The sequence below is a fragment of the Hemicordylus capensis genome, chromosome 3 (genome assembly GCF_027244095.1).
Source record: "Hemicordylus capensis ecotype Gifberg chromosome 3, rHemCap1.1.pri, whole genome shotgun sequence".
Taxonomy (NCBI): domain Eukaryota; kingdom Metazoa; phylum Chordata; class Lepidosauria; order Squamata; family Cordylidae; genus Hemicordylus; species Hemicordylus capensis.
The window spans coordinates 263,640,856-263,654,712 of NC_069659.1; the positions used below are offsets into that span (position 1 = coordinate 263,640,856).

The 13,857-nt window shown below is 41.9% G+C and overlaps 2 protein-coding genes across 2 annotated transcripts in view; one reads left to right on the forward strand and one right to left on the reverse strand.

Annotated features, from left to right (window-relative positions):
• LOC128349938 (deleted in malignant brain tumors 1 protein-like) overlaps positions 1 to 13,857 on the reverse strand; it is an 85,355-nt gene that overhangs the window by 59,498 nt on the left and 12,000 nt on the right. The window contains exons 4-7 of the mRNA XM_053307277.1: positions 11,466 to 11,492; positions 4,560 to 4,853; positions 1,922 to 1,957; positions 752 to 781 (exon numbers count right to left, since the gene is read on the reverse strand). Coding sequence (XP_053163252.1) covers positions 752 to 781; positions 1,922 to 1,949 — 58 coding nt within the window. The 5' untranslated portion in view covers positions 1,950 to 1,957; positions 4,560 to 4,853; positions 11,466 to 11,492. The remainder of the gene's footprint in view (positions 1 to 751; positions 782 to 1,921; positions 1,958 to 4,559; positions 4,854 to 11,465; positions 11,493 to 13,857) is intronic.
• LOC128350590 (deleted in malignant brain tumors 1 protein-like) overlaps positions 12,763 to 13,857 on the forward strand; it is a 50,377-nt gene continuing 49,282 nt past the window's right edge. Inside the window, exon 1 of the mRNA XM_053308988.1 lies at positions 12,763 to 12,793. Within this exon, the coding sequence (XP_053164963.1) occupies positions 12,784 to 12,793 (10 nt within the window). The 5' untranslated portion in view covers positions 12,763 to 12,783. The remainder of the gene's footprint in view (positions 12,794 to 13,857) is intronic.

The window sequence follows — 13,857 nt, forward strand, 5'->3', positions numbered from 1 at the left end:
ATGCTAAGCATTATTATACTTCCTCAGAGGAAAAATCTCAAGCACGTTCCTCTCCTGCTGGATTGTGGCTAAGGAGATGCTTCCTCCCAGCCACAAAATATACATCACAGTGCTGATACAATAGAAGGGCTGCTGAAATCTTCCAAGGGTGGCACCCCACCCTCACCATCCTTAAAAAGTTACCTTTCTCATCTGGGAAAAGAACCCAGGCTCAGAAATATCTTTATCTCAGGCCTGATTTCACCAGCATCTTTTTTATAATTTCAAACACTTCTTTAAAGTTAGCATTACAGTGTGCAATTATCTAATGGTGAGACGTACAAGAGAAAGTCAATAAAGTCTAAACCTTTAAGAAATATTTCATCTGAAATTAAGTGGGAGTGGCTAAACAAGACCTCCTCCAATAAAAGGACTCCCTGTGGTCCATGCCACCATTGCCACCAATCACTTATTGCTTCAGTTCTCACAAACAAGGACCCCAGCCATGTCTGTACAATCTCTTTCACAGAGGACTAACTTCATTGTAACAGGCAAAAATAACTTCATTGTAACAGGCAAAAATAACTTGCGTAGGGAAATGACACAGGTTATTTTGACATACAATGCTGCCATAACTTTCCTTTGAAAGATGCTTTTCAGATATTACACCTAAGGCATTATCAGCTAAATGCAGAAGTATTTCATAAAGTGTCCAGCATCTTATCCAGTCCATAAATAACTTATGTTTGAAAATTGTAGTGGAAAAAATTACCTGGTGTTGTCTGGGGTATTGTTTTGAAACCTGCCAGTGAGCAAACATGAAGTATTAGATAGGGACAGTATCACAGGTATCTCAGGAGAAGTTATTTGACTTTTAGTACTGGCATATTATAAATGACATATTATAAACTTATTTGTTTCAGTTAGGGATAATTTATCACCTTTTATGTGTTATATTATAAATGGCAACATTTAAAATCAAGGTTCAGTCAGCAAGGCTGGATTAATCTATTGGCTAAGATTCTTAGGTCCTACTTTATACACTCTGTTCTGGAATTTGGACCCTTCATTCTGCCCTTCTCTCCCATTAGCTTTAGGCTTATCATAATCTTAATCCAGCCCTGAGGGACAACCCCATTATCTGAGGGACCCCAGTTTTCACTACAGGAAGTAGTGACTGCTGCTCCTTAGGGGGTCACTGCCAGTGGGCCCTTTCTGGGCAGCTAATATCTATGCCATGCTGTTATAACCTCCACTTGCTTGCTGACCCTCTCCAAGTGGGATGGCAGTGAGGACTGAGTCTGCTGGGGCAAGGAAGAGGAAGACAGGGCCCACCAAGGGATGTTGCAATGACCCACTGATGATGATGGTGGTGATGATGGTGATGGTAATGATGACGACGATGACAGAGCAGGTCATCACCTGATTACAGTTTTTGTGTAATCACAGAAATAGCTCTAGAAAGATTTTGGGCTGACTACTTATTCCGCCTAGAGATGTATATACCAGGCAGTATAAAATATGATAAATAAGTACTTATTCAACCCAAGTAAAAATGAATTATTTTAAGGAATTATTTGACACAGTGTAACTGTTAACTAGAGTTGTAATCAGGAGCGTCTTCTTTTTTACAGTAGTTCTAATGCTGCAGACTACTGGACGGAATGTTGTTACCTCTAATTACATCCATAGATTTCTATGTTAAAGTAACATAGTTATTTTGTGTGAATTGCTGTTGTTGTGAATTGCTATGTTGTGAATTGCTATTGAATGCTTCTATAGCATACACAACTACCACAGAACTGAATGAAATCTATATCAAACTGAACAACTAGCAAAAGTCATATATACTTTAATGACAATTTAATTTTATAATCATTTATTTATGTTATTAGATATGATTTAGATATGTTATTAGTTATATTAATAAGTTCAACATTACCTGATGGTGTTGTTGTTGGTGCTAGCATTCCAGAATCTGCCAGAAAATATAAAGATAAGATATGAGCTAAAAGGATGGTGGTGGTGGTGCTGGTGTGTGTGTGTGTGTGTGTGTGTGTGTGTGTGTGTGTGTGTGTGTGCATGTGTGTGTTTGCACATACAATGCACTTACTGTTGGGGTTGTCTGATCACTTACATATTCCTAAAATAACTGACAAGTTTTTATCTTTAATTTCTAATTTGAACATTTACTCTCTGCATTTTTATTAAAAAACAAAGCACTTCTTAGCCCTCTTCAGAAATAATAAAGCAAAGCCCCACTCAGCTCCGAAAGTGGGGAGGAAGTCCTGCCCCAGAGCTGTCATTCACCACTTCCTGCCAGGTACTCCCTGTTAGGTCACTATTTGTCTGAAGGGGAAAGCACCATAACTATGACGGCCAGCACATCTGTGAGCAGTCACTGTGCTTTCCCCTTAAGGCTTTGCTTAATAACACCTGAAGAGGGCTCTCCTCCTCCTCTCTTTTCATTTATCTTCCTGTTTATTGATTGATTGATTGATTGATTGTAAGGTGGCACATTCACTCACCTGAGCCCCCAACTGCAGCCTGAAGTGGTACAGCCCAGATACAAGCTTACCTCTTTAGTGAGAATTAGGTCCAAGAAATGGAGCCTAGAGTGGGGGTTATACAGATGGTGACTGGCTGAGATTTTAATAGCTCCCTTGGTGTTTCTGAGAAAGCAGATGGACTGGGATTTAGGACAATGGGCAGGAGCTCACAGTCTGTTTGGTGCCAAAAGCCAAATGGCCAAGGAATGAGCAGTTCCATGCTTGGCTAGAGTGATTGCGGCCGCTGTAAAAAAGGGCTGGGACTCAGGTTGGCTTAGTGCCAAATCAACATTTAATCACAATTATTAATCTTAGATTCTGATCTACAGTGGTTCAATGTCAGCTTGGTACCACACCGAGTCGAGATTTGCCGTTTTTGGATAGCACGTGAAATCACTCCAACTCAGATTCATGGGAACATGTGCACCTCCACCACCACTTTCATTTCACTACCATCTTTATTGATAACTACTTTCTTCAAATACATGCATATTTATGTTTCACTCACTACAACTGTACCCAATTTGGTTCAAATTGGTTAGGTGGTTCACAAGTTAGCCCACTTACACTTCAAACTTTACATGTCTGACATCTTGAATTGGGGTGGATGATATTATCATAAACTACGCCTTTCAGCCATCCCTATGTGTCCCTACAGCTGTAGCAAATTTGGTTCAAATCAGTTAGGCTGTTCACAAGTTAACCCATTTGCACCTCAAATATTTAAGCATCCACCATCTTGAATTGGGGTTGATGACATCATCACAAACTATGTCACTGAAGTGTCCCTATGTGTCCCTCACTACAATTGTACCCAGTTTGTTTCATATTGTTTCATATTGGCCCAGGCATTGCAAAGTTGGTGGGGACACACACGGACAGACACACACTCAGAATGCCGGGTGATCTCATAAGCCTACTGGAATGTAGGCTAAAAACCAGATTGGGAGTAGGTGGAAATTCTGAATTGTTTGAAAATACCCTATTCTATAAATACTGACAAGCTGGAAGACAAGCTGGAATCCCAGCCTAATGTAAATGTAATTAAACAATTTGTCTCCAAGTTGTAATTAAGATCATTGTTCATCTTAATCATCTTCATAGAGACAACATATGTGTAATCCACCAAAAAAAGGAATAGTAGAATTCAGATTAATTAAACCACAAAGTGAAATCTATATTTCATGGGTGAAATGCAAATTTCCCCTTCATCTATTATATATTTTGAAGAATGTGTTTGTGTAAAATAAAGTCATACTTTATTTTATTTATTTTATTTAACATATTTTTATACCGCCCAAGACCTGCATCTCTGGGTGGTGTACAATAAAAACAATACAAATTAAACAAAACCAAAAATGATTAAAACATTAACATAATTTAAAATCCAACATTGAAAACTTTTTAAAACTGATAAATTCCCGATGACCTACAGATTCCAAATTTTGCATACACAATCCTGCCACTAATATTAGCTGAATGCACTACATTTTACCCTGGAATATGCTTTTTTAATGTAGTTTTTTTGAAAAAATTCTGAATAGCATACTTCCCAATTACTTTTTACACTGGAACATGCATGGTGTGTGTTTTTAAAGAAGACATTCTGAATAAGCTCATCAAATTTGGTTATTGTTCTCAACAGATTTTTAACACTCAATAATTAGATCAATAATTCCCAAACAGCATCATGCCCAATTTTTTTTTAAACTTTCTGGGATTCAAATTTACTTTGGTTTAAATTTAACATTTATGGTCATTATTCAATAAAATGAATAATTTTTTGAAGTTTAAATCCTACAAATTTCAAACTGTTCCTTCTCTTTAATAAAGAAAAAGATCTCATTAGTAAAAATATGTTACATATATATAATTTCTTCAACTTTCCTGTAAGTATAATCTGCACAAACTGACTTTGCCCAATCAATGGCAGGCTTCACCTACTAGTTCTAATATATTTAGATTGCTCTCATAAACCTCTGTCTTCACCTAACCAAGATTCTGGCTTGTTGAAACAGATAACATACATACCTTCACAAATCACACCGGCATGTGTGTTGCCCCAACATCCTCCTTCTTGAAAAGAGCATTGCCATAAGTATTCTTCATCACCAAGACAGTTCACATTACTCAGGTAAGGATAATAGGAATCCGAGTGCCTCTCCACAGCAGCAAGTGCTCGGCCACAGTTGAGCTGTCTGCAGACTACCTGAGCATCTTGTATGCCAAACCCTTCACTACAAACACCAGTCCAGCCCCCAAAGTAGTAGACTTCAACACGACCAGCACAGTTGTTCGACTCGTCTGACAGTCGCACCAACAACTCTGTTTGAAAGAAAAAAGAAGACCTTTATTGTAACATTTGCTTTCATTTTTGTACTTCTAGCACAGGTTTTTAAAAAGGGGATTTTTTGAAAGTTTTTTGTCATGCACATGTGGCATCATTATGCTTTTCACTGTTGTCTCTCAGGACTCAGAAATGATTGTATAAATTACTTAAAAGAATTCTAAATTAACAGAAACTCAGCTAAACAGAAGTGCTATCAAAGTTAAGACTAATTTGTCTTGTTAGTTTCAATGGAACTTCAGTAGAGTAATTTAGTTAGCATGTTAGCCTCTCTTAGCACTTTCCTTTCATTCCCTTCTCTTTCTCCTTTCCATAGGATAGCCTTGGTTTCACTGAGCTGGTAATTCTGCGTGTGGCAGAGTTAAAGTTATGGGAGAAAATGTGAGAGGGCACCAAGCCCCTGATAGGGGTGTGAAGAACCAGTTCTGTTCAAACTGGGTTTGGCTCAAACCAGACTGGTTCAACTGGTTTGAGTTCAAACTGGACAGGCCCTGTAGAAGAGAGGGCTGGTCTGAGTTTGAACCGAACCAAGCCCAGTTCAAATACAACAGGTTTGAACCAATTCAATGGTTCAGAGGTGGCATCCACCATTTTGTCAGGTTGTTTACACTTTTTCACCCTTTCTGATTGGTTTTCTGCCACTGCCTTCTGATTGGCTAGCAATCTCCTTTCTCCAGGTTGGCTTGTTATCATTCAGATCAGAGTGTTGTCAAAGCAACTCTGTTCCATTGGCTGGGAGGGAAGGTTGAGGGAGGTCGGAGCAAAAAGGAGGGAGTTTTGAAATGTATTTGAACATTTCACTCTACCTTGACTTCTGAGGAAGAGCTCTGCTGGCTGCCTTGTTACCTTGCCCTGATGCCTGGCCTGCTTTTGCTGTGGACCCCTGCTCTCTCTCTCATTCTCTATGCTGCTCCTGCTCTGCTGGACCCTTCCCTGAGCCCTGCTCTGCTTGCTAGACCCTGCTGCTGCTCTGCTTGCTGGACCCTGCTCTGCTGCTGCTTGCTGCAGGACAGAGAGAAGAGCTGGTCTTATGGTAGCAAGCATGACTTGTCCCTTAGCTAAGCAGGGTCCACTCTAGTTGCATATGAATGGGAGACTTGATGTGTGAGCAGTGTAAGATATTCCCCTTAGGAGATGGAACTGCTCTGGAAAGAGCAGAAGGTTACAAGTTCCCTCCCTGGCTTCTCCAAGATAGGGCTGAGAGAGATTCCTGCCTGCAACCTTGGAGAAGCCACTGCCACTCTGTGTAGACAATACTTAGCTAGATGGATCTGTGGTCTGACTCAATAAATGGCAGCTTCTTATATTCCTATGAACCTGCTCTGCTGTTCACTGCTGGACCCTGATCTGCTACTCACTACTGCTCACTGTTGCTTGGTGGATTAGAGATTACCAATGGCCCTCTAGGGCCCACCTAACAGGTCTGAACATAAGAACAGCCCTGCTGGATCAGGCCCAAAGCTGATCTAGTCCAGCATCCTGTTTCACACAGTGGCCCACCAGATGCCACTGGAAGCCACAGACAGGAGTTGCGGGCGGGCCCTCTCTCCTGACATTACTCCCCTGCAACTGGTACTCAGAGGCACCCTGCCCTTGATGCTGGAGGTGGCCCACAGCCCTCCGACTAGTAGCCATTGATAGACCTTTCCTCCATGAAGTTATCCAAACCCCTTTTAAAGCCATCCAGGTTGTTGGCTGTCACCACGTCCTGTGGCAGAGAGTTCCACAAGTGGATCACGCGTTGTATGAAAAAGTACTTCCGTTTGTTGGTCCTAGACCTCCTGGCAATCAATTTCATGGAGTGACCCCTGGTTCTAGTGTTGTGTGAGAGGGAAAGGAATCTCTCTCTCTCCACTTTCTCCATGCCATGTATGATTTTATAGACCTCTCTCATGTCTCCCCGCAGTCGTCTTTTTTCTAAACTAAAAAGCCCCAGGTGTTGTAGTCTTGCCTCATAAGAAAGGTGCTCTAGGCCCCTGATCATCTTGGTTGCCCTCTTCTGTACCTTCTCCAATTCAACAATGTCCTTTTTAAGATGTAGTGACCAGAATTGTACGCAGTACTCCAAGTGTGGTGGCACCATAGTTTTGTATAAGGGCATTATAATGTTAGCTGTTTTATTTTCAATCCCCTTTCTAATGATCCCTAGCATGGAATTGGCCTTTTTCACAGCTACCGCACATTGAGTCGACACTTTCAACGAGCTGTCCACCACAACCCCAAGATCCCTCTCCTGGTCCATCACCGACAGCTCGGATCCCATCAGCATATACTTGAGGTTGGGGTTTTTCGTCCCAATGTGCATCACTTTACACTTGCTAACATTGAACCACATTTGCCATTTTGTCGCCCACTCCCCCAGTTTGGAGAGATCCTTTTAGAGCTGCTCAAAATCCGTTTGGGATTTCACTACCTGGAAGAGTTTGGTATCATCTGCAAATTTGGCCACATCGCTGCTTACCCCTGCTTCTAGATCATTTATGAATAAATTAAAATGCACCAGTCTCAGTACAGATCCCTGGGGGACCCCACTTCTTACTTCCTTCCATTGTGAAAACTCTCCATTTATACCTACCCTCTGTTTCCTATCTTTCAACCAGTTAGCAATCCACACATGTACTTGTCCCTTTATCCCATGACAGCTAAGTTTCCTCAGGAGTCTTTGATGAGGAACTTTGTCAAAAGCTTTCTGGAAGTCCAGGTAAACTATGTCAACTGGATCACCTTGATCCACACATTCGTTGACACTCTCAAAGAAGTCCAAAAGGTTGGTGAGGCAAGATTTACCTTTGTGGAAGCCATGCTGGCTCACTCCCAGCAGGGCTTGTTCTTCTAGGTGCTTTACAATTTTATCCTTGAGGATGCTTTCCATCCATTTGCCTGGAATGGACATTAGGCTAACTGGCCTGTAATTTCCTGGATCGCCCCTAGATCCCTTTTTGAAAATCGGTGTTACATTTGCTACTCTCCAGTCCTCTGGTTCTTAAGTAATTCCTGTTGCACCTGGACCTTCTCAGCCCCAGATGGAGGGAAGTGGGGGTGCTGGTGGTGGCCAACCAGCAGTCCCAGTAGTATCACAAGCCTCCAAACAGTCCAGGACTGACAACAGCAGCACTGTGTGGGAGCAATTTGAGTCATCCCATGGTGAGCCTACATGTGCTGTCTGCACGCACTGCAGGTCACAGTTCAGCAGGGGCCAGGATGCCAAGCATTTTGGGATATCATCGATGTGGAGGCACCTCGAACAGCATCATCCAGGCATCCTTGCTCCTGCTGACAACACTAGGCCACCTTCTGTGCCCTTGACTAGCAATGGCAAGAGACGTGATCCTGTCCTGCTCCCAAGCAGGGGACGTTGCCTGCCACTCAGTGCATGCAGTCGGTGGACTAGCGATCTGGTCACTCAGAGGCACGCCTCATAACTCAGGCCATTGGAGGGATGATGGCTCTGGATGATGACCAGCCATTCCAGATGGTGGAGAATGCTTCAACCACCAGCAGCTCCAGCTGCTTGTCCTCAACTACTAGATCCCCTCATGTACCATCTTTAGCAGGAAGGTAGTGCCCTCCCTGTACCTGGCATGGAGGGAGGTTGTGTCAGGGCTACTGGAGTCAGCAGTAACCAACACCAATCTGCACATCACTACAGATATGTGGGCCTGGCCCATACCAGTTCAGACTGCAGGTGGAAGCTCATAGAATTAAATGCTCCTCCAAACAAAAACATTGTAAATTAAATGCCCCTCTAAACAAAAACAGTTATGCAGACATCATCCATAACTGTTTTATTCTACATGCAGGGGTGTAGCAAGGTTGTAGTGGGCCCAGAGACACGATTTTAAAATGCCGGCCCCCCCACTGAAGCTCAGCTCATGAAGTAAAGAAATCTTAAATGAGGCTGAATAGTGGTAACAAAAAACATAGTAAAAACCTATGTGCCACAATAGAACATCATCCTAAATTATTTTTAAAGGTTTTGTAAATTGTGGATATGCAAGTCATTTAATGGTACTAGAGAAAGACATGCTGTTCTTGTAGCTCCAGGTCTTAACACTCACATCAATTTCGGAGGATGAATACAACTGGAGGAAGCCCAGGCGGGTGCACGGCTGGGGGAGTCAGTCATGTGACTTGCCACTTGGGCCCCCCCAAGGCAGGGGGCCCCCAGACAACTGTATCCCCTTGCCCTATTATAGTTACACCCCTGTCTACATGACTGTAGCTAGTATGTCTAAACTTATGATTGTCAACACACTATGGTTTATTTCAGACTCTCAAGCCAATATCTGAAACCAAACATTGAAGTTGGCTGTTTCTCCCAGTTATGGTCTTGCATGACATTTGAATCTGCACTCATGGTTTAATCTTGGTTTCTTTCAGTAGCTCCACCCTCACAGGGCTCTCAAATTGAAAGAAGGGTGATGGGAGGAAAGGAAAAGAGATAGAACCCAAACAAACCACAATATGGACAAAGATCTGGTGATTGTCTAAACTATTATTATTTAACAAACCTTCGTTAAAATAAGCCATGGTTCCTATGACTTCTGCTCATTTCCTGCCAATATAGAACTAAATGCCAAGGAGCAGGCTATATTAAACAATTTCCCCTAATATCATGTTTTCTGTGTGGAGTGAATTATTTTGTAATGAAAAGCATTCATTGAAGTGTGCCCTCTTCTGCAATCCGAAGTGATATGACCTAGACAAAGTTTTACCACCTTTGTGAGAACTAAGCCATGCTTTTTGCCTGCATATCATATCTGTCTTTAGACTAGTCTTACGATGTGTCTCTGACCACTTCCATGTTTTCGATTTTATTTATGGGACTTTCACTACCTATCTAGTACACCAGGAATTAAATATTTTGAGTAGACCTTCCTGCGTTAATGATGATGATGATTTTAAAAATAATGATCTCCTAGTTTTTATTTAGTTGGCTAAAGGCTTTTTCATAGGTGGAAGTAGGGTCACAGAAAACCTCCAGCTCATATTGAGATTGTCATCCAACCAAGTTCAGCACATCTCAACTATTAAGTTTGGACTGGGGCATGATCGGATGTTCCACACGACTGAGAACATCAACTGACATCCTGACCAATGGTGTAGCGAAAAGTTCAGAATAACAGCACTTCTAGACATACAGCACAGGTGCTCACATGGAGAGTGATTTTTTTATTACCTCTCCTTCCCCATAAGGTCTCTGTGCCACCCAAAAATGTGTTTGTGAGGTATGCACAGTGAATGAATGCATTTCCAGATGGCACAGAAAGCTTCCCAGAGAAGGGGAGATTGTCAAAAATCTTAACCCGCCTTGTATGCAATGGTGCTGTCAGTTTAGGAATGGTGTTATTCTGATCCTCTTGCTGCAGTAGTGCTTCCATAGCATCATAATGTAACTGAAATAATTCAGCATTCAGAGTCTGGTTCCTTTTGAGTAGATGCAGGTATAACCTGTATTTAACCTCTACTTTTTAAGGGGGTCGTATTAAATTCAGAGTCATCTTCGATTTGGGTAAATACAGTAGCTGCACTCTCTACACTATCCAAAATCTGCTTTGCCCATTCAGAGGCAACGTACCCTTGGGAATCTACTACTTGGTGTTATGTTTACTAGTCATGTTTATGGAAACATAAGAAAGCTCTTCTTAGAACTACTAGAAGAAGTTAAATAGTCTTGAACAGACTTAACAGGGGCCATAGCAGCCCATTGATCAACAGTGCTCTTTCTGTAAATGCTCTCCATAATTGTCCAAGCATATCATAGAATCACAGCATTGTAGAGCTGGAAGGGACCTTTGTGCTCTCCTAATTCAACCCCCTATTCAGAACGTTTCCCTTCTCTGAATGTTTTTAAGAAGGACCTGAAAACAAACCTGTTTAGCCAGGCTTTTAGTTTGTAGTTTTAAAGCTTTGGGTTTTAGAGTTTTTCTTTGTATTTTAAATTATTTTAATTGTATCAATGTTTTAATGGTTTTTTGATTGTGAACCACCAAGGGACCTTTTTGTATGGGGCAGTATCAAAATGTAGGAAATAAATAATAAAATGCTTTTTTAAAAAAGTAAACTGCTACTAGAAAGGAGAGCTGGTCTTGTGGTAGCAAGCATGACTTGTCCTATTAGCTAAGCAGGGTCCACCTGGTTGCATATGAATGGGAGACCAGAAGTGTGAGCACTGTAAGATATTCCCCTCAGGGGATGGAGCTGCTCTGGTTTCAAATTCCCCCTCTGGCTTCTCCAGGATAGGGCTGAGAGAGATTCCTGCCTGCAAACTTGGAGAAGCTGCTGCCAGTCTGTGAAGGCAATACTGAGCTAGATAGACCAATGGTCTGACTCAGTATATGGCAGCTACCTATGTACTACAAGATCCCTGTCAGATGGCCATGTAGCCTCTCTTTGAAAATATCCAGCAAAGGAGATGCTACACTGCACAAGGCGGGCTGTTTCACTCACAGGGTGGTGGGCTATCCTTCACTAGAGGGCTTCAGAAAGAAGTCTTGGCAGTCATTTGTCAGGAATGCTGTTCCAATAAGTTAAGCTAGTGGCATATAGGTCTAACTGGGAATATGAACAGCATATGTTTACAAACTCACCGTCTCCAATGGTAACAGCATTTGTATCTAGAAAAAACAAAGTAAATATATATCAGCATAATAACAATTATGCAAATACTGAAACGTATCCTCTTTTATAGTATAATCGCGGGGAAATGATCAAAATGTGACTGTTCCTTTACATATTGTTACGGCTTCTAAGGCTGGATAAAGTACTACACTCTCTGTAGAGAAAAGGAAGACCTTGATCTTGCTGCAGCTAAGCCTAGTATACACAAGATAAGTGTGTTATTTATTTCCATGTTCATACCGCCTCCACTCCAGTTGGAAAATTGCACCTACGTTATTTCCTTACAGCCGAAGCAAACAGCAAACGTAGTGAAATGTGGTAGTCACAGCAAGGAAGAATCTATTGGCCACAATCCAGCACACAGATGGTCATCTAAATGTGTACTAAATTTTGCTCATTACATTTTATGGAGCTGCAATTAGATGGGATAAACGTCAAACCTCTAAGGGCAACCTTGACCTAGTGGCAGGGCCGATGCTACCACTAGGCCAACTAGGCAGCCACCTAGGGCACAGAGGGGCGCAGAGTGTATCAAATCAATCAAAATGATTTGTGTGCCAAAATATTTTCTTTTGTATTTGAGAAAGATAATCAAAAAATGATGTATTACCTATTCTTGCAATTTAAAATAAATTTAGCAGTTTCAAGTTTTGTGCTCTTCATTTTTTCTAAAAAACATCTGTTTTTGAAAATCAAAGTTGCAATTTTTTTAGTGGGGTGCAAGTACTTAGCCTTGCCTAGGGTGCAAGATAGTCTAGCCCTGTCTAGTGGCCACATTCACACGTAAAAGGAAACTGGAGTTAAACGAGGCAGAGGTTGGATTCCGTGTATGACTGAACGCATGCTAGCTCGGCCCCATTTAAAAAGCATCCCAGTGTTCGCCCCCCCAAACTCCAACTTGAACCCTCAGCCTGTAGTGACTTTTGCTGCTCCTACGTGATGATTGCAGCCAGCTGTGGAACATCTGAATTCAGAATTGCAGGCTGCGCTTGCTGTAACCAGCTCCTCTCGCTCTCCAGCTGTGATTGGCTGCCAGGGCTGTCCTTCATGCCTGAAGGAAGCCGGCACACAGGGCTGTCAAAGAGCCCTGCTGGGATGCAGGCTCTGGGGTAAATCAGCCAGTGCGGGGGGGCCCTTCCAGTTAATTCTAATGGGGGTTAAAAGAGTGGGGTTCGGGGCATTCACCTTGCTTGCCATGCCCTAAGGACAGCCCAGCCCACACAGCCTGTTCCGCCTCCTCTCTGCAGCCTCACAGTTTGCTGTTCAAATCCTGCCCATTACATCCAAATGTGGACAGGTAAGCACACGGGGGAGGGGGAACCATGGTTCCAATGTGAATGTGGCCTTTGACAGGCAATGTAACCTGACTTTTAATGAAAGCAGCTTCAAGAGGGGTGCTTAAACCTTTGCACAGTCTCTTCTCCATTCTGAATTGCTTTTCCAAGCTGTATTCCCCCGTCCAGTTCCAAACAAGTCATGAGATATTTGTAATATCCAGATGGCATGGCTTCTGTCTCCATAACTCTACTCAGAACCAAAGAATATACCCATTAGGTGTGTTTTCCCTCTTGTGCTCTCACAGACCTTGAAGGTCGTAACTTCTGTTGTTTCTGTTTTGTCTTCCATATTGGTAGTCATGAATTATTATTATTATTTCTTGTTTACACAGTCAGACAGGTGTTATTGACTGGTTTGTTTTATCCAGACATCGAGTCCTTTTATTATTATTATTATTATTATTATTATTATTATTATTATTATTATTATTTCTTGTTTACACAGTCAGACAGGTGTTATTGACTGGTTTGTTTTATCCAGACATCGAGTCCTTCCCAAGGACCTGGGATGGCTGGATTTTATTGTCAGTTGTTGTAGATATCGTCGCAGAATATAGGCTGTTCCCAGTAAAGCTGCTTTTTGTAATTGGCTGATGGTGATTTCTGTGGCCCCTATGGTGTTGAGGTGCTCTTCAAGGTCGTTTGGAACTGCACCCAGGGCGCCAATTACCACTGGGATTATTTGGGTCTTTTTCTGCCACAGCCTTTCAATTTCAATTTGTAGATCTTTGTATTTGGTGATTTTTTTCTATTTCTTTTTCTTCTATTCTGCTATCCCCTGGTATTGCTATGTCAATTATTTTGACTTGTTTTTCTTTCTTCTCGACTACAGTTATATCTGGTGTATTGTGTGGCAGATGTTTGTCTGTAGTCGGAAGTCCCATAATATTTTTACATCTTCATTTTCAACAACTTTTTCAATTTTATGGTCCCACCAATTTTTGGCTACAGGTAGCTTGTATTTTTTGCAGATGTTCCAGTGTATCATCCCTGCTACCTTGTCATGCCTTTGTTTGTAGTAGTA